Source organism: Chiloscyllium plagiosum, chromosome 40 (genome assembly GCF_004010195.1).
Source record: "Chiloscyllium plagiosum isolate BGI_BamShark_2017 chromosome 40, ASM401019v2, whole genome shotgun sequence".
Lineage (NCBI taxonomy): Eukaryota > Metazoa > Chordata > Chondrichthyes > Orectolobiformes > Hemiscylliidae > Chiloscyllium > Chiloscyllium plagiosum.
This window is the reverse complement of record NC_057749.1, coordinates 3025755-3047337: the sequence shown is the minus strand read 5'-3', so window position 1 is coordinate 3047337 and position 21583 is coordinate 3025755. Positions and strand designations below refer to the sequence as shown.

The 21583-nt window shown below is 43.6% G+C and overlaps 1 protein-coding gene across 1 annotated transcript in view; it reads right to left on the bottom strand.

Moving 5' to 3' along the window:
* LOC122542423 (fibrillin-1-like) overlaps window positions 1–21583 on the bottom strand; it is a 598619-nt gene that overhangs the window by 53372 nt on the left and 523664 nt on the right. Inside the window, exons 52-56 of the mRNA XM_043680114.1 lie at window positions 21414–21536; window positions 19890–20021; window positions 19658–19783; window positions 6787–6993; window positions 3083–3208 (exon numbers count right to left, since the gene is read on the bottom strand). Of these exons, the coding sequence (XP_043536049.1) occupies window positions 3083–3208; window positions 6787–6993; window positions 19658–19783; window positions 19890–20021; window positions 21414–21536 (714 nt within the window). The remainder of the gene's footprint in view (window positions 1–3082; window positions 3209–6786; window positions 6994–19657; window positions 19784–19889; window positions 20022–21413; window positions 21537–21583) is intronic.

Below are 21583 nucleotides of genomic sequence, written 5' to 3'. Positions count from 1 at the left end.
GGAAAAGGTTCATACTGTCTACCCTATCTAACCCCCTAATCATCTTGTACACCTCAATCAAGTCACCCGTAAACCTTCTTTTCTCTAGTGAAAACAGCCCCAAGTGCCTCAGTCTTTCCTCATACGATTTTTCTTCCATACCAGGCAACATCCTGGTAAATCTCCTCTGCACCCGTTCCAGTGCCTCCACATCTTTCCTATAGTATGGCGACCAAAACTGCACACAATATTCCAGATGCGGTCGTACCAGAGTCTTATACAACTGCATCATGACCTCAGGGCTCCGGAACTCAATTCCTCTTCCAATAAAAGCCAGTACGCCATATGCCTTCCTCACCGCACTATTTACCTGGGTGGCAACTTTCAGATATCTGTGTACATGGACACCAAGATCCCTCTGCTCATCCACACTACCAAGTATCCGACCATTAGCCCAGTACCCCATCTTTTTGTTATTCTTCCCAAAGTGAGTCACCTCACACTTAGCTACATTGTATTCCATTTGCCACCTTTCTGCCCAGCTCTGCAGCTTCTCTATATCCTGCTGTAACCTGCCACATGCTTCCTCACTGTCAACAACTCCTCCGACTTTTGTGTCATCCGCAAACTTGCTCACCCAACCTTCTAACCCCTCTTCCAGGTCATTTATAAAAATGACAAACAGCAATGGTCCCAAAACAGATCCTTGCAGAACACCGCTAGTGACGGCACTCCATGAAGAAACTTTGCCATCAACTACTACCCTCTGTCTTCTTCCATCCAGCCAATTCCTAATCCAAACCTCCAACTCACCCTCAATTTTCTTGTCCCTATGCCAATTGGCACGTGGCTCGGGCAGCAATCCGGAGATTATGACCCTTGAGGACCTGTGCTTCAATTTCCTGCCTAGTGCTTCGTAATGCCCAAACAGGTCCTCCACCCTAGTCTTGCCTATGTTGTTGGTACCAACGTGGACCACAACAACTGGATCCTCCCCCTCCCGCTCCAATATCCTTTCAATCCTCCCCCTCCCGCTCCAATATTCCTTGCATATTCATGTACTTATCTGAAAGTCCCTTTAATGCCCTTATCATATCTGCGTTCCAGACTGTGTAAAAAATAAACTTGCCCCTCACATCTCCTTTGAGTTTTTTCCCTCTCACCTTAAATGCATGCCCCCTAGTATTAGACATTTCAACAATGGATAAAAGATTCTGTCAACCCTATCCATGTGTTGCATAATTTTATAGACTTTTATCAACTCTCACCTCAGCATCCGCTGCTCCAGAGAAAATAACCCAAGCTTTTCTGACCTCTCTTTACAGCTTGTACCTCTAATGCAGGCAGCATCCTGGTAAATCTTTTCTGCACCCTCTCCAAAGCTTCCATATCCTTCCTATAGTGTGCAACCAGAATTGAATGCAATACTCTAAGTGTGGCCTAAGCAAAGTCTTATAAAGCTGCAACATGACATCATGATTCTTGTACTCAATTCTCTGACCAATAAAGGCAAGCATGTTATCGGACTTCTGTACCACCCTATCTACTTGAGTGGCCACTTTCAGGGAGCTATGGACTTGAACCCCAAGACGCCTCTATATATCAATGCTATTTAGAATTTTGCCGTTAATTGTACACTTTTCCTTTACATTTGATATCCCAGAGTGCAACATTCACACTTATCCAAATTAAACTCCATCTGCCACTTCTCCGCCCATATCTGCAACTGACTATATTTTGCTACATTTGATAACCTTCTACAATACCCTGAACTCCACCGATTTTTGTATTGTCTGCAAACTTACTAACCCACCCATCTACATTTTCATCTAAGTTATTTATAAAATGTCACAAATAGCAAAGGTCCCAGTATGGATCTCTGCGGAACACCACTAGTCACGGACCTCCAGCCAGAAAAACACCCTTCCACTACCCTCTGCTTCTATAGGCAAGCCAATTCTAAATCCAAGCAGCCAAGTCACTGTGGATCCCTTGTATCTTAATCTTCTGGATGAGCATACCATGAAGGACATGTTGAAAGCTTTCTAAAATCAATGTAGACATCTTCCATTAGTCATTAATCACCTTTGTCGCCCCTTGAAAAATTCAATCAAGGCATGATCTGCCTTCCACAAAGCCATGCTGACTGTCCCTAATTGGGCCATGCTTTTACAAATGTGCATAAATCCTATCCCTAAGAATGCTCTCCAATAGCTTCTTCCCAAGTATCGCTGTAAGATTCATCAGTTTATAGTTTCCTGGATTATCCCTGCTTCCCTTGTTGAACAGAGGAACAACATTAGCTACTTGCCAGTCCTCTTGTATCTCTCCAGTGGCTAGTGAGGATACAAAGATCTTGGTGAAGGCCCCAGCAATCTCCTCTCTTGCCTGGCTTGGATACCATCAGGCCCTGGTGACTTATCCACCTTAATGCTCTTCAAGAGACCCAACACCACTTCTTTCTTGATCTCAAAATGCCCTAGCATAGTAGCAGGATCCACACAAATCTTACTATTCTCCATATCCTTCTCCTGGGTGAATACCGACACATTTAGGATCTCTCTCACATCCTCTGCCTCCAAACATACGTTTCCTTCTTTATCCTTGAGTGATCCTACCTTCTCCCTAGTTATACCTTTCCTTTTAATAATGTATGGAATGCCTTGGGATTTTCTTTAACCCTACTTGCCAAGGTCATTTCATGGCTTCTTCTTGCTCTTCTAATTCCTTGCTTGAGTTCTTTCCTGCTTCCAACATTCTTTCTGTCAAGGTCTAAATTTTCTCAAAATAATTCTGCCACAGGTTTATCTTTTGTGAAGTATTTTAGGACATTTACAACATTAAAGCCACCCTAATCAATGTTTACGAATACTGAAATAAAAGGGGATCTGTTAGCATTAACAGATTAGTTGCACTGTCAAGAACGTTTAGTTTCTTACAGTTAGCTAATTTTGATTTTAATGTGGTGTTCAAAGATGAATGGCTATCGTTTGCTACATGCATTAAATTGCTGACTGTTTACATCCATTATTTTCTTAAATGTATCAGCACAGTTTTTATGATCTATATCCTTGTACCTAAAAGCTATTTTTTAAATACTTGCCTACACAAGATACGCCAGACAGATCGGTGGTGTAACCAGTCTTGCACAGACATCGATATGATCCCACAGTATTAATACATTGTCCGTTCAGACACAGGTTTGCAAGAACTTGACATTCATCAATATCTGAAACAAAATAAATAATTAATAAAAGATCGTCCAAGTCTAATAGAATCGGCCTAAAAGAACACAAAATAATTTGCTATTCTTTTCTCCTGAAGGTACTGGTTGCTCATGTGGTAGGATATCTGTAACATAATTTAGTTCATCCTAGCTTTTTGAATTGGTGATTTCGCCTATGCCCAGGCTACGGCACTGACAAGCTTTCTAAATGTGATGGTTGCCAATCTGAAACTGGAACTCTCTTTGCATGGATGCTGTGGCCAAATACAGTTTCTTATAACACTTTTCTAATATATATCATTGACCTGAAACATTCATACCATTTCTCCTCATAGGAAGAAGCAAATGTGGAGAAAACATTTCAAATGGTAACATTCTATATTGAAAAAGTCAGAAATTCACCAATTGGTGAAAATTTCTCATTCCTGTTTCTGGCCAATGGTAATGTGTAGGATGTTGAAGTTGGGGATTCAGTGATAGCAATGCAATTCAATGTTGGATGGAAATGGTTAAATTCTCTCCTGCTGGACATGGTCGTGTGTGATTCTTGAACAAAGTAAGGACTGCAGATGCTGGAGATCAGTCGAGAGTGTGGTGCAGGAAAAGCACAGCAGGTTAGGCAGCATCCGAGGAGCAGGATGATCGACATTTTGGGCATGAGCCCTTCATCAGGAATGAGGACTGTGGTACTTGCCTATTACAAATCATCATCTATGTACAGATTAGCAAACTAATGCAATGAAAGGTTAGACTCCTTACCCTATCAGGTAATAGGATATTTATTTTGTCAAGATCTATACTTGCTGCTCAATGATTTATTGTGACAAAAGGAAACACAAATTACAAGTGGCCACAGTGTACATCGCTACTGAAACATGTTTGAAGCTTTGTCTTGTAAAGAGCATTCCAACATTCCTTCTTCTTCCTTGTCTTCAGGTATACCTCTGGAACTAGAGGGCAAGTCGAGGTTATGGATCTCATTGCACACTACCTTCATTCAAATTACACAATGCAAGCATCAGCACAGTGTCCCGAAGAGTTACCAAGTGACACTGAGAAGCCTGAAGCAATGGCAGCAACAAGTGGATAGAGGAGTAGAAATCTGATCTCTGGAGTAAACGTTGATATCTTTCTTTGACTACGAAAGTTGATGATTTGAAGATCATCGGCCTGTTATTTAAAAGAAAATTTCGGAGTAGGACTGACTACTATAGCCCTGCTTTTCTGCTGAAAATAACATGTCCATCACCAGCTTACTTTATACATTGCATTACAAATAACATGGCAACTTCAGAGAAATCAGCATGTGCAAATCCAATGACAGTCATAATATTTACCTTAAATCCTCAAATGCTTCTGGAGAGGCCTAAATTGCAAACCTTTAACAAGCTACCTTTTGAATCTTTGTCTGTGAAAACAGTTTTCCTTTGGCTGCGCCTGGTCTTGTCGAGAAGTTTACTTGGCTAATGACAAGTGCAGATAGTGCACGTCTGAGGCTATTTGATGTACCCAACAAAGAATGTTAAATGTAAAGTAATAAGTTTGAGCAGTTCAGCTTTAAGAAACTCTTTGCAGCTAGATCAGAAAATAACTGCTCTTTAATATCCAGTTTCAGTGAGTATGTTGAGTTCATAGCAGAGACAGAACATAATTCAAATAACTTGACAGTCAATGGGATAACTCCATCACTTCATTCAGGGAAGGCCCACTGTAGTACATGTCAGAGCATCATTTAAGTAGCCAGCAGCTTGTCGTTCCTCAGCCAAGGTGGTGGTGGGATAAGGAGGGGAGGTGACAGTCTGGCTAATTGGATGCTGGCAGCTCTTTATTTGGGGCACTGTGTCACAATGCGTCCGCCGCTACACCCAGGCTGAACTGGAGCAGTTCATCGACTTCACCCACAACTTCTACCCCGCCCTCAAACTCACTTAGTCCATCTCAGACATTCCCCTCCTTTTTGTTGACCTCTCCATTTCCATCTCCAGCGACAGTCTCCAGACGGACACTTACTATGAATCCACAGACTCTCACACCTGTCTGGATTACACCTCCTCCCACCCAGTATCCTGCAAAGACTCCATCCCATTCTCCCAATTCCTCTGCCTATGCCACATCTGCTCAGACAAGGAGACATTCCACTCCCAAGCATTCCACATGTTCGCCTAGTTTGAACAACGTGCTTTTCCTCCCTCTGTCATCCAGACAGTCCTCCACCACACTGCTTCCATTCCCTATTCCACTGCTCTAAACCCCATCCCCCACTAAATGAAATAATGTCAGGGTCCCCCTTGTCCTCATCAACTACCCCTCCGGTCTCCATATCCAACGCGTCATCCTTAAACATGTGTGCCAACTCCAAATAGAGCCCCATTCACCAAGAACATCTTCCCCTCCCCACCCTTCTCTGCCTTCCGTAAGGACCGTTCCCTTCGCCAATCCTTGGTTCGCGCCAACCTCTCCACCAACCCCACCCAGAACCCCCAGGTACCTTCCCCTGCGACCGGAAACAATGCAAAACCTGCTGGCATACCGCCTCTCTCACCTCTATCCAGGGCCCCAAACAGTCCACCCAGGTGAGACAGAGGTTCACCTGCCTCTCCTCCAACCTAGTTTACTGTATCCAGTGCTCCGATGCTGTCTTCTCTATATCAGGGGCACCAACCATAAACTAAGGGAACATTTCGCTGAGCATCTCAGCTGGGCCTGCAGAGGCTGACTGGACCTCCCAATCACTGCCCATTTTAATTCCCCTTTCCACTCCCTTTCAGACATGACCATCCAAGGCTCTTCCGTTGTTATAACAAATCAAAACGCAAATTGGAGGAACAACACCTCATCTTCCACCTGGGCAGCCTACAGCCTGGGCAGCCTGGAGGACTCAACAGTGGATTCTCCAATTTCAAATAACCTTCCTTCCTGTCACCTGACTCCCTTCCCAGCCCCTCCCCCTCCCTTCCATTCCTCTCATTGACCCTTCCTCCCAACCAGGTACCCTGTACCTGTCTTCACCTATCCCAACTTCTTCACCCTGTCGTCCCTATCTCCTTTATCTGCCACTCTCCTCACACCCACCCACAGTTCTGAAGAAAGGTTACACCCTAAATGTTGACTTCTCCACCTCTTGACACTGCCTGGTTTGCTGTATTCTTCCAGCAGCCGGTTTGTCTACCTTGGATTCCAGCATCTGCAGTTTTTTTGTCTCTTGCTCTTTAAATGTAGCTAGCTGTGGTAATACAAGAGACCCAGGTAGTGAATGACCTAGACCACTACTGAGTGAAGGCAAGATTGGGGGGTCACTGGCTGAGGTGGACTAGTGCAATGGTGGGGGTGGGGTTGGAAGAAAAGGAAGGGATGCATGCTTCAACAGAGCCCGCCTCAACACATCTGAAAACACTCATAAGAATGAAAACAAAGCGTTCTTTCAAAGTTTAGAACTATTTTCATAAGGAAAATCATTACTTGGATTATTCTGTTATTATCCAATGTATCATATGAAGTGGAAACATATGGAATCGAAATATATAAACACAGACCAAAAAAAAAGAAATTATAGAGTATCTCTGATCAATTGGACAAATTACCTTTTCCATCTGTGGTGTAACCAGGTCCAAGTGGACATAGTTTTTTATAGGGTCCTGTTCCTGGCAAAGGGCAGATTTCACATTGTGCACCCCAGCCACGTCCACCATCACAGCAGCATTCTGATTTTGTAACAAGACGTCGACTACTGGAGGCCATCTGACACATAGTCTGAAGTACTTCGGAGAAACAAAAACCTTTACGGTTGTCTGTAATAAATTAGGTGTTGCAACATGTGATTAAATCAAGTTACATCACATTCCTTTCATAAGCATTTACTTTGTTTAAATGTAACAGTTATTTTCAGCTATATCACTAAATTTGGATATGCTATGTGATAAGTCAGGCAACATTCACTCCTGCTGCTTTGATTTTTCCAAGGTTTTGAAATTCGTTGCCAATATTGCATTTAAAACTGTTAATAACAAGTACTGAAATGCAATGGTTTATGAATTTACAAAGCACTAATTCCTTTAAAATTGAGTACCAACATACATACAGTACCTATCACTTTGAAACTCATATGTGTATGCTTATAATTTTAATGTCAAATCATGTTAAATTCAGCTATCACTACTTTCTCCAAAAATTACTGTATATAAATTAATTCACTACTTTATTATAAATACATTCACATATCATAGATTATTTTATGAAAAAAGGAATTACTAAGTTTGTAAATTGCTTCATAATGTTATTTATTTCAAAAATTGTAAGAAAGATATCATCTATCGACAATAGCATCAAAGTTGTCATGGGTGACTTCAACTTCCCTAATATTGATCGGAACCTCCTTAGTGCAAATAGTTTGGATGGAGCAGATTTTGTCCGGTGTGTCCAGGAAGGATTAGGCCGACTAGAGGGGAGACCATATTGAATTTGGTGCTTGGCAACGAACCAGACCAGGTGTCAGATCTCTTGGCGGGAGAGCATTTCCGTGATGGTATTTGCAACTTTCTGACCGTTACAGTAGCCATGGAGAGGGATATGAGCAGATGGTATAGGAAGGTATTTAATTGGGGGAGGGGGAAATATAATGTTATTAGGCAGGAACTGTGGAGCACAAATTGGGAACAGATATTCTCAGGAAAACGCACAACAGAAATGTGAAGGTTATTTAGGGAGCTTTTGCTGTGAGTGCTGGGTAGGTTTGTCCTACTGAGGCAAAGAAGGGATGGCAGGGTGAAGGAACCTTGGATGACGAGAGATGTGGAATATCCAGTCAAGAGGAAGAAGGAAACCTATTTAAGGTTGAGGAAGCAAGGATCAGACAGGGCTCAATAGGGTTACAAAGCAGCCAGGGAGGAATTGAAGAATGGACTTAGGAGAAAGAGAAGAGGGTATGAAAAAGCCTTGGTGAGTCGGATTACGGAAAATCCCAAGGCATTCTACACTAATGGGAGGAACAAAAGGATGGCCAGAGTTTGTGAGGACAATATGAAATAGGCTGATACGTTCAAATAAGTTGATGTTAAGGAGGAGGCTGTGCTGGAAATTTTGAAAAACATGAGGATAGATAAGTCTCCTGGGCCAGATGGAATATACCCAAGGTTTCTATGAGAAGCAAGGGAAGAGAATGCTACACCTTTGGCAATGATCTTTATGTCCTCACTGTCCACTGGAGTAGTATGAAATGATTGGAGATTGGCAAATGTTATTCCCTTGTTCAAGAAAGGGATTAGGGATAACCATGGGAATTACAGACAAGGATTCTGAGAGACAGGATTTATGTTTATTTGGAAAAGTGTGACTTGATTAGAGCTAGTCAGCATGGCTTTGTGAGGGGTAGGTCATGCCTCACAAGCCTTATTGAATTCTTTGAGAATGTGACAAAATACATCGATAAAGGTAGTGGATGTGGTGTCCATGGATTTTAGCAAGGCGTTTGATAAAGTTCCCCATGGTAGACTCATTCAGAAAGTAAGGATACATGGAATACAAGGAAATTTGGCTATTTGGATACTGAATCGACTGGCCCACAGAAGACAGCGGGTGGTAGTTGATGGAAAGTACTCAGCCTGGAGCTCGGTGACCAGTGGTGTTCCACAGGAATCTGTTCTAGGACCTCTGTTCTTTGTGATTTTTATAAATGACTTGGATGAGGAAGTGGAAGGGTGGGTTAGTAAATTTTCTAATGATACGAAGGTTGGTGGAGTTCTAGATAGTGAAGAGGGCTGCTGTAGGTTACAACGGGACATTGACAGGATGCAGAGCTGGGCTGAGAAGTGGCAGATGGAGCTCAACCTGGAAAAGTGTCAAGTGATTTATTTTGGAAGATGGAATTTGAATAAACGGTTAAAGGCAGGATTTTGGGCAATGTGGATGAACAGAGGGATCGTGGGGTCTACTTCCACAGATATCTCAAAGCCTCCACCCAAGTCGATAAGGTTACTAAGAAGGTGTATGGTGTGTTGGCTTTCATTATCAGGAGGATTGAGTTTAACAGCCATAAGCTTATGCTGAGCTCTACAGAGCTCTGGTTAGAGCATACTTGGAATATTGTGTTCAGTTCTGGTTAACTCATTATAGGAAAGGTGTGGAAGCTTTCCAGAGGGTGCAGAGGAGATTTACCAGAAAGCTGCTTGGACTGGAGGGCATGTCTTATGAAGAAAGGTTGAGGGAGCAAGAGCTTTTCTCATTGGAGCAAAGAAGAATGTGAGGTGATTTGATAGAGGAGTACAAGATGATGAGAGACATAGATAGAGTGGATAATAAGAGAATTTTTCCCAGGGCGGAAATGGCTATCATGAGGGGGCATAATTTAAAGGCCATTGGAGGAAGGTTTAGGGGAGATGTTAAAGAATGGTGGGTGCGTGGAATGCATTGCCATGTACTGGAGTTAGACACATTAGGGATATTTAAGAAACTCTTGAATAGGCACATGGATGAAAGTAAAATGAAGGGTATGTAGGTTTGTTTGATCTTAGACTAGGATTAAAGGTCAGCACAACATCGAGGGCTGAAGGGTCTATACTGTTCTATGTACTAAAACTATGGTGGGATGAAGAGCAAAAATTTTGTTTATTCTCTAATATCTTCAAGGGGTGGCATGGTGGCTAAGTGGTTGGCACTGCTACCTCACAGTGCCAGGGACCCGGGTTCGATTCCACCCTCGGGCAATTTTCTGCGTGGAGTTTGCACAGTATCCCTGTGTCTGCATGGGTTACCTCCCACAGTCCAAAGGTGTGCAGGTTAGGTGAATTGGCCATGCTAAATTTCCCATATAGTTTATGGATGTGTAGGTTAGATGCATTAGTTAGGGAAAGGTAAAATAATAGGGTAGGGGAATAAGTCTGGGTGGGTTACTCTTCAGAGGGTCGATGTGGACTTGTTGGGCCATTTGGGCTGTTTCCATACTGTATGGATTCTATGACTGAATTACATGCTCTTTTGGGTAGAGAAATTCAAAGATTAATGTCCTTTTGAGAGAAATAAAATCTTTAGATCTGTCTTAAATGAGAGACTCCTTACTTTTAAATTATTTTTCCAGTTTTAGATTTCTCCACAAGGAGAAATATTCCCTCATCATTCATCCTGTCAAGTTTCCTCAGAACATTACATGCATCACTAAGGCTACTCTCATTCTTCTAAGGCCCAATTGGCAGAGGTCCAAACTGTTTCAGTCTTTCTCAAAAGCCAACTCTTTCATCGCAGGAATGAACCTATGAATTGGTTCTTTGCATAGTGAGGTCAAAAGTGTATGAAGTACTCTAACTGTGATCTCACCTATGTATTGCAAATTATTTACTGAATAGCTTCAGCAAGAATTCCATACTTTTATATTTCATCTCTCTTACAATAAAGTGCAATTCTAACTGCCTTCCTAAATGCTTATGGTGCCTGCATGCTGTTTGCAATTAATGTAAGAGGATACTCCTATCCCTTTGTACAACTTTGCAGTCCCTCTCCATTTAAATAATTCTCTGTTTTACAGTCTCATCAATCAAATTGAACAAACTCGTATTTTCCCAAATAGATTCCTTTCAACTTAATAACTTTGATTTTTAAAAATATTTTCTTTGTCTTGTTTATTACTTTTCTCTAACAATCGCAAATTTCGGCCCTAACATACACGTCACGGTAAATACTGCGCAATTTTCAAGAAGGAAATCTGCAGTTTGTTTAGAATTTAGAATGAGGGACTGTTCTTCCAACTTTGGGACTTTGAATTGAATCTTATCAGTCCAAAAATGTGCAGGTTCGGTGAATTGGCCATGCTAAATTGCCCATACAATACAGAGAACTGCAGGCGAGGTGGATTAGCCAATGAGAAATGCAAGGTACAGGGATAAAGTAGGAGAGTGGGTCTGGATGGGGTGCATTTCGGAGGGGTTGCTGTGGACTTCATGGGTTGAATTGCCTGCTTCCACATTGTAGGGACTCAATGACTATGTTTTATTGGCTAATTGTGAGATGGACTTGGGTGGTTTTTTGCAGCAAGGTCGAATGATGTGGGAATATTACCACTGTGCCGAAGAATCACAGAGTCATAGTAATGTACACAAGGGAAACAGACCCTTCCATCCAACTCATCCATACCGACCAGATAGCCTAGATTAATCTAGTCCCATTTGCCAGCGTTTGGCCAATATCCCTCTCAACCCTTCCTACTCATATACTCATTGTATATGATTGGAACCAGCTGGATCTTGTGGACCAGGTCCTTAATTAGGGTTGTTAACTTGGGCCAACTAGGAACACCCTGGCTGACCAATATAACCAGGAGCGGAAACTGGCCATCAACAGGTCCAGGCAGCGGGCCGTGGAGGGGGTCGTTAGGGCCGACTGCCTGCCCCTCTTCCGCGGTTATGTTAGAGCCCGGGTGTCCTTGGAGAAGGAGCACGCAGTGTCGACCAACACCCCGGAGTTGTTCAGGGAGAGGTGGGCGCCGCAGGGAGTGGAGTGCATCATTTCTCCCTCCAATTCTATTTTGATTTAGTCCCTACCCTCCCCTTCACTGTTTTGATCACACAGCACTGCCCTTTGATGTGAAGGGCAGTGCTTGTCACTGGCCACCCGGGTGTTTTCCTATCTTCCTGGTGGTGGAAATTGAATAAAGATTGGTGCACTTTGTGTCTTTCACTGTGTCTCACACCTGCACACACACACCATGGGTGCTGGGGATAAAATAAGCACTACCGCACTTAGGTGGTAGTGTGGGGGTTAAAATAAAAAAAAATAAAAAAAAAAGAAAAAAAAATATAACCAGGAGCGGAAACTGGCGATCAACAGGTCCAGGCAGCGGGCCGTGGAGGGGGTTGTTAGGGCCGACTGCCTGCCCCTCTTCCGCGGTTATGTTAGAGCCCGGGTGTCCTTGGAGAAGGAGCACGCGGTGTCCACCAACACCCTGGAGTTGTTCAGGGAGAGGTGGGCGCCGCAGGGAGTGGAGTGCATTATTTCTCCCTCCAATTCTATTTTGATTTAGTCCCTACCCTCCCCTTCACTGTTTTGATCACACAGCACTGCCCTTTTGATGTGAAGGGCAGTGCTTGTCACTGGCCACCCGGGTGTTTTCCTATCTTCCTGGTGGTGGAAATTGAATAAAGATTGGTGCACTTTGTGTCTTCCACTGTGTCTCACACCTGCACACACACACCATGGGTGCTGGGGATAAAATAAGGACTACCGCACTAAGAGAAAAAAAAAAGAAAAAAAAAGAAAAAAAAAATAAACAGAAGGGGGAAAAGAAAAAACTATAACCAGGAGCGGAAACTGGCCATCAACAGGTCCAGGCAGCGGGCAGTGGAGGGGGTCGTTAGGGCCGACTGCCTGCCCGCACCCATGGTGTGTGTGTGTGCAGGTGTGAGACACAGTGAAAGACACAAAGTGCGCCAATCTTTATTCAATTTCCACCACCAGGAAGATAGGAAAACACCTGGGTGGCCAGTGACAAACACTGCCCTTCACATCAAAGGGCAGTGTTGTGTGATCAAAACAGTGAAGGGGAGGGCAGGGATTAAATCAAAATAGAGTTGGAGGGAGAAATAATACACTCCACTCCCTGCGGCGCCCACCTCTCCCTGAACAACTCCAGGGTGTTGGTGGACACCGCGTGCTCCTTCTCCAAGGACACCCGGGCTCTAACGTAACCGCGGAAGAGGGGCAGGCAGTCAGCCCTAACGATCCCCTCCACGGCCCGCTGCCTGGACCTATTGATAGCCAGTTTGGCCAGGCCCAGGAGCAGCCCCTCGTGGTGGTCTTCAGACCTGCCCTCCTTCCTCCGTACCGGGTGCCCAAAGATCAGGAGCGTGGGACTGAAGTGCAACCAAAAGCAGAGGAGGAGGTTTTTCAGGAAATCAAAAAGGGAGTGCAAACGCCCACACCCAATATACACGTGGTCCACGGACTCCACAGCGCCACAGAACAAGCAGTTGGGCTGGGAGTCCGTGAACCACCGCAACCTGTGGTTGCAGAGGACTGCTGCGTGCAGCACCCTCCACCCCAGATCCCCGAAAGGGGGTGGACTCCCGCATAGAGAGCCCTCCATTGGGGATCCCCACCGCCCGGTGGCAAATGGGCACGCCAAGGCGTGTCCGGACGGTGGATGAGGGAGAAGAGGTGGACGGTGTGCAGCAGCAGTCTATACAGGGCCCTCCTTTTTACACCTATGAAAGAAACAAAATTAAAATTCCGGAGGCGGCTCAGGTTGTGGGGCACAGGCTCCTGCGGGAAGTACGGGACCTTGGGGCCAATGTGAAATTCCATCCGGGCTGGAGTGAGCGCGGACGGGATGCCACCGCACCACCGAGCGTCCTCCAACTAGTGCACTACGTCGGGTCCGAGCACCGCCGTTTTAAGGCATCGGATGGCGGTGGCCACGTACCGGACGTCTACCGCTGCGGTATTGCTTTTTATTGAGGACTGATTTTTAAGCTGCCTGATCAACACAGTAAATGTGTTTCAGGTGTAGCTCAGTTCTCATTAGGGATCTGTTGTTTCACTGGCTGGTTACAGCCTGTGTGTTACTCTCTTCGAGAAGAGGACTATGTTGATTTAGAGGCAGGGCTCAGCCCTTGCACTCTGGTTTTCTTTCTTTCGAATATGTTTTTACTTGTTTGATGTTTGGACTGAGCCCTTATGAGATGAGCTGGCCCCATATGGGTAGGCCTGGCTCTTTGTGGGTGACTAGACCTCTGTAAAGACTGAACACCTGTGTGTGTGTTGAGAGGTGAGCATTGCTGCATTATGGAGAAAAAAAATATAACCAGGAGAGGGTGGAGGGTGCTGCATGCAGTAGTCCCCTCTAACCGCAGATTGTGGTGGTTCGCGGACACCCAGTCCAACTGCTTGTTCTGTGGTGGTGTGGAATCTGTGGACGATGTATATATGGGGTGTGGGCGTTTGCACTCACTTTTTAGTTTTCTGGAAAACATTCTCCTCTGCTTTTGGTTGCACTTCAGTTGCATGCTCCTGATCTTTGGGCACCCGGTGTAGAGTGGGGAGGATGGGTCAGAGGATCTTCTTGTGGGTCTGCTCCTGGGCATAAAAAGGTCCAGGCAGCAGGTTGTGGAGGGTGTCGTTATGGCTGATTGCCTGCCCCTCTTCCACAGTTACGTCCAGGCCCGGGTGTCCCTGGAGAAGTAGCATACAGTGTCTACCAACACCCTTGAGATTTTCAGGGAGAGGTGGGCATTTCGAGGTCTGGAGTGTTTTATTTCCACCTCTGATTCTATTTTGAATTAATCTCTGCCCTCCCCTTCACTTTTTTGATCACTCAGCATTGCCCTTTGATGAGATGGGCACTGCCTGTCACTGGCCACTCAGTTGTTTCTTTTCTTCCTGATGGTGGAATATGAATAAAGATTTCTGCATTCATTCATTCATTTACTGTGTCCTACACCTGCACATACACGACATGAGTGCTGGAGAAAATATAAGCACTACCGCTGTTACAGAGTAGTGTGGGGGTTTACAGGCAAAAAAGCTTAGGAAAGGGTAGAGGGTGCTGCATGTAGCAGTCCCCTGCAATTGCAGACTGTCGTGGTTCACAGACTCCTAGTCTAACTGCTGGTTCTGTGTGCTGTAGACTGCACAGAACATGTATATATGGGGTGGGGCTATCTGCACTCCCTTTTTGGTTTCCTTAAGGATCTTCTTTTATGTTTTTGGTTCAGACCCATGTTCCTGATCTTTGGGCACCCGGTGTGGAGGAGGGAGGGCAGGTCAGAGGATCTCCTCATGGGTCTGTCCTGGGCCTGACCAGGCTGGCCATTAATATGCAACCAGTGGAGTTTGCAGTATGGGCAGAATGGTTGTATCGATTGTGATGTCTGATGGCTCAGTTCGCCTTTGTGGGGATTTTAAGCAAACTGTAAACCACTTCTCGCAGCTGGATAAATACCTGATCCCTCACACAGAGAACTCGTATGCAAAGTTGGCCAGGGGAGTGGAGGCGGCTCTCCTTTATGAAGCTGGACATAAGCCACACCTACCTGCAATTGTGACTGGATGAGGAGGCCCAATAATATGCTGCAATTAATACCCATAAGGGTTTATATCAATATAAAAGATTGCCGTTCAGCAGACCATGGAGAACATTTTACAAGGGCTATCCCAGTTTTCCATTTATCTGGATGACTAATAACTAATAACAGGGAGACCTAAATAGAGCACTTACAGAACTTGGACAGAGTGCTTAAACATTTCTCCCAGGCAGGCATATACCGTAGAAGGGAATAATGTGTGCTCCAGGTGCCCGAAGTGATCTACTTGGGTTACAGAGTTGACAAAACTGGGTTACATCTGTTGGAGGATAAAGTTAGGGCGATCAAAGGAGCCCTGGCTCTCACATCTGTACTGGACCTTACATCTTTCCTTGGGTTAGTGAATTATTATGGAAAATTAATATGTAACCTGGCTTCCATCTTGACACCCTTATACCTGCTTTCAAAAAAGGGTCAGTCTTGGGAACGGTACCGTAGCCAAGAAGTAGCCTTTAGGGAAATGAAAAAGCAGCTATCATCATCTAAGGTGTTAGCCCACTATGAAATAAAGCGAGAAGCAGTGCTGACATGTGATGCCTCCCCGTATGGTACCTGGGTAACGTTGTCTCACCGGTGGCCCAACAGAGAGGAATGCCAAAAGCATATGCTTCCTGGGCTTTGCTTGATGCTGGACACAAATATAGCCAGAAAGAGAAGGAAGGTTTGGTGGTCATCTTGGGTGTGAGGAAGTTCTACTTGTATCTTTATCGACAGGAATTTGATCACAAACTCCAGCTAGGGGTACTGAAAGAAGACAAGGCGGTGCCACTCATAGCTTCAGCACTGGCCCGTTCTTCTCAGCCTGTACAAGTTAGAACATTGTCCATGAAGCCAATTGGCTAACACAAATGTCTTCAGCCACCTCCCACTGGCAGATACTCCACCAGTGGTGTCTTTCCTGGAAGAATCCACTTTGGACACCCTTCCAGTCACCGTGGACAATATCTGACTGTAGACACAAAAAGATCCTGTCCTAGCAAAACCAAAACAGTTGGTGGTAATAGGGAAACAGAAGGGTCAACGCAACCAGTATTGAAACTTTTCTGAACTTCGTAAGACTAGAGCATTGTAAAGAATGGCATATTTCTGTGGGGAGCAAAGGTGATTGTCCTGAGTAAAGGTTGCTGGCAGATACTGGCTGATTTCCACCACAGTCATCCAGGTGTTTCCAAGATGAAGATGTTAGCAAGAAACGATGTCTGGTGGCCAAGGTTGGATGCCGACATAGCTGGGCAGTGCCCAGAGTGCCAACAAGGACAGAAAATTTAATAGCAACACCTCCACATTCATGGGGATGGCCAGATAAACCCTGGACTTGGTTGTATGTATGTTGACGATGCTGGTTCTTTCATGAGGTCAATGTTCCTTGTCATTGGGGTTGGATGTGCATAAAATTCATTCGGCAAACTCAGCAATAACGAGTAAGAAGCTGGAAGCATTGTTCGCGATACACGGACTCCTAGAGGTGTTGGTAGAAAGTGAGGACTGCAGATGCTGGAGATCAGAGTTCAGAATGTGGTACTGGAAAAGCACAGCGGGTCAGGCAGCATCCATGAGATGGAGAATCGATGTTTCGGGCATAAGCCAATGAAGGGCTTATGCCTGAAATGTTGATGCTGTTGCTCCTCGGATGCTGCCTAAATTGCTGTGCTTTTCTAGCACCACACTCTCGACTCCTGGAAGTAATCGTCATGGACAATGGCATGTCATTTACCATCAGGGGATTGAATATCTCCTAAAGTCAAATGGCACATAAGGACAAATCCATACCATCTGTCATCCAATGCTCTAGTAGAAAGAGTGGTCCAGACATTAAAGGCAGGCTTAAAGAAGCAGCCCAAAGCGTCACTTGTTACCAAACTGTCCCAGTTCCTGTTCAGTTAAAGCAACAACAGGGATGGCTCAGCAGATTTGCTGATGGGGAGAAATCTCCGCACCAGGTTAAACCTTTATTTATCTGGACTGGGGAGTGAGGGTTGGGGGAAAGGGTGATGGGAGAAGAGGGTAAGGAACACCAATGCCAGCCACATGACTCCAGTGAGCACATGATACAATTTTATTCAGGGTACCGAAACCATGGGAATGGCCCTGTATGGCTTGATGCGAGATCCAGTCCTATGACGTACAAAGTTCGAGTAGGTGATACAGTCCTGAATAAACACGTGGGTCACCTTAAAGCTGTTATCTCATAAACTGGGCAGGAACAAAACGTATCTGGCCCCTCAGAACAGCCAGAAGGCCTGTCAGAAACTGTAGATTCTCCTCCTCTGTCTAATGTTGTGGAAACCTCAGAGTCCAAGATGGATGCAGCCTCAATACTGTTACTGCCAGAAGGAGAGAATAAAACTCTTCTGAGGTGCTCTGGATGAAAGAGATGGGCTACTATTTGGTACATGCCACCCATGTCAGAGTCTGCGTCGGAAGAACCAGACCTGGGATGAAAACGATGCAAGAAAAGCTACAAGAGAAACACCAGGCTGACATCCTGTACTAATTGGAACCAGCAGGATCTTGTTGACTACGGGATCTTTGGCTCAGTTTAACAACCATAATCAGGAAAGCCCTGGATGACCAATATAACCAGGACATTTAGATTAGATTCCCTACAGTGTGGAAACAGGCCCTTCGGCCCAACCAGTCCACATGACCCTCCGAAGAGAAACCCACCCAGACCCATTTCCCTCTGACTAATGCACCTAACACTACGGGCAATTTAGCCCGTAGGAAACCGGAGCACCCGGAGGAAACCCAAGCAGACATGGGGAGAATGTGCAAACTCCACACAGACAGTCGCCTGAGGCTGGAATTGAACCTGGGACCCTGGTGCTGTGAGGCAGCAGTGCTAGCTGTCCTTAGTCCAGGTGACTGACTTCAAGCTGGCCACAACCAATGTACTGTGCCCAAGTAAATAAAGGGTGAATTGGTGATGGGATACTGGCCTCTGTGCAGTTATTTCACCTATCTAGGTGCCTTTTAAATGTTGTAATTACATCAGCTTCCACTTCCTCTGACAATTCATCCCAGATAAACATCACTCTCTGCATGAAAAAGTTGCTTCCTGGGTTCCTTTTAAATCTTTCCCCTCCCACCTTAACCCTATGCTCTCTAGTTTTTGACTACCGTACCCTGGGGAAAAGACCTTGACCATTTACCCTATTCCATGTCCCTCATGATTTTATAAACTTCTATCAGATCAGCCGTCAGCCTCCGATGCTCCAAGGAAAACAGCCCCAGCCTATTCAGCCTCTTCCTTAGCTCAAATCCTCCAATCCTGGCAACATCCTCGTAAATCTTTTCTGAACCCTTTCAAGTTTCGCAAAATTCTTTCTATAGCAAGGAGACCAGAATTGAACACAGTATATTCTGAAGGGCTCATGTCCGAAACGTCGATTCTCCTGCTCCTTGGATGCTGCCTGACCTGCTGCGCTTTTCCAGCAACACATTTTCAGCTCATATTCTGAAAGTGGCCTAACCAAGTCCTGTACAACTGCAACATGACTTTCCAACTCCTGTATACAATGCACTGACCAATAAAGGCAAGAGTATCAAATGTCTTCTTCACTACTCTGTCTACTTGCAACTCCACTTCCAAGGCCCTCATATTATAGGGATTGAGAAAATTGCAATGTCATTGCACAAATCTTATGCCTGACTTCACATTAGGTGACAAGTTACCTACTAGAAACAGGCAGCAACCTAAGGCCTAATAAGAGTGTGGAAACTAAGGTAACTAATATCAGCAGAGAAAAAGTACTAAAGAAACTCAAGAGACTAAAATCTGACAAATCCCCAACACCTTTGGATTTACATGATAAAAGAAACAGCTGCAGAATAGTGGTGTGCTGGCTATGATTTTCTAAAATTCCCTCGATTCTGGAACAGTGTCAACAGATTTTAAGTCAACAAATGGAAGATTACTATTCAATAAGGGGAAGGTTTAACTTGATAACTGTTAACAGAAAAGTGCTAGAATTTATTATTAAGAAAGTTTTAACAATGTTAGAAAAGCATAGTACTACTGGACAAGTCAACATGATTTTGTGAAAAGGAAATCTTGTTTCACAAATTTATAAAACATTTTTTGAGGTTCTTTGAAGCATGACAGTTTCAGATAAAAGGGAACCATTAGATGCAATATACGTAACTTCCAAAGGTATCATACAAAAGGATAAGATAAAAGCTCATGAAGTTGAGTGACATATTGGCACTGAGTGATATATTAGCACTAATACAGAATTGGCTAATGGACTGGAAACAGGCAGTTGGGTCATTTTCATATCAGCAAGTGATGCTGAGTGGGGTGCAACAAGGAAATTACAATTTCAGTTTATAAATTACAATTTCTACTGAACTTAATAACCCACATCTTTTAATTAAATGTCAAACTCACCAATACATTCAGTCTGTGTGGAACTTGCTGTGAATCCTTCATTGCAATCACACTTGTAACTACCAGGGGTATTAATGCACCGGCCATTTTGACAAATGCCAGGTTTGGTGCGACATTCATTTTCATCTACAGGAAAGAGTTATAGTACTGATTTATTGTTGCATGTTGCAAAAATGAACTTAAGTATGTTGAAAGCTGAAGAGTAAGTTGATTAAAAAGATTTATTTGTTACCAATACACCCTTCACCATCTGGCGCACGCACTAATCCAGGTGGGCAGATACACATGAAAGTTCCAATCAGGTTCTTGCAAATCATTCCTCTTGATGCACAACCATCAAGTTGTTCCTCACATTCATTCTGATCTGCAAAATTGGGAAGCACTTGGTGATTTTCATTAACACTGTCAGTACAAATGAAAAATATTCACAAGAGCAACAAGAGCAAAAGGAATGTAAAACTCAAATATGAGCTTATTATACTTATCATAAATTGGCCAGTTAATTATTTTTGAAATGTGAGACTTTGGGTCAGTTGGTAATGTTCTTGACAGAGTCAGAACGTTCGACTTTAAGACCAAATTCACAACTTGAGCATATTTTGTAGATGGACAGAAAGAGATTTTGCATTGGTTATAGTGCAAATTCTTTGATGAGATGCTAATGTAAAGGTCCCTTCCATTTGTACAGATTGACAACAAAGCCCTACAGCATTATTCAAAGAAAAGGAGATAGTTTGCTCAGAATCCTGGCCAGCAGCCCTTGCTTTATCAAAAGAGATTTCAGATGATGATTCTTATTATTGGTAGTGGGATCCAGCTCTGTTTAAATTACTTCGATGTTTGACTGCATAACAATAGACCATTTGTTGCAAATAAAGTGCCTTCAAATGTATCTGATGCAGTATTATATAAATGCAAATCTTTCCTTAACCTTAATGGGAATTCTTTTCAAATCTGAATTTGAAACTTTGGTAAAATCTTTTAAAAAGAGATTAAAAATTGAAATTCTAAAAAACTTAGTTCTGATAAAGCATCACTGGTCTTGAGACGTTAACTCTGCTTTCTTCTCATTTGTGCTGCCAGACCTGCTGAGTTTTGCTAGCAATTTCTGTTTCTGTTTTGGATCTTCTAGCATCCGCAATTCTTTGTTTTATTAAGAACTGAAAAATATTTTTTGGTTATTTTTGTTATCAACTGAGTAATTGTAATAATTTTTAAAAGTTTCTAGAATTCACAGTCAGTTTTCAGACAAAAGACTACTTTGTAAATCCTGTAGTAGGCATTTCATGATTTGCATTGACTGTTAATATCTATGGTCTTGGTTCAAATCCAGCAAAAAAACTACTTTAAGTTAGCACACCAAGTAAGGGAAACCGGGGGAAGATACAAAGTAAACTACTGAGTGCCATTTACCCATTATATATCGATGTACAAATTCAAGATCTATCCAATTACATTTTGTCCTCTGTGCTCACTATAACACGGACATGTCTATTAGCAATGCCATAATGATAACTGAAGCAGTAAATGGGGAAATTTATACTGGAGCAGATGAACAAAGAGCAGAGAATTTGGTCTAGGTTTTGAGGCCAATAATAGAGAATAGAGAGCCTTGGTCTATCATGCTCTGTATCAAATCCAAGAAATCCGGGTTTGGTGGTATAACAAAGTTCACGGAAAATGGTTTTGCTTTCAACAGTCTGATAAAGATAAAGATAGGAAGTCATCCAATATTAAAATGGAAATTTGTACTAACCTCGGCACATCTTCCCATCTTCTCTTAGAACATAGCCAGCAGGACATGTACATTCATATCCTCCAATGGTATTAACACATCGGAATGCACAGAGTAAAGGATTTTGTGCACATTCATTGATGTCTGAAAAAGAACAAGCACATTTTTTCCCTTACTAAATACAAAACTTC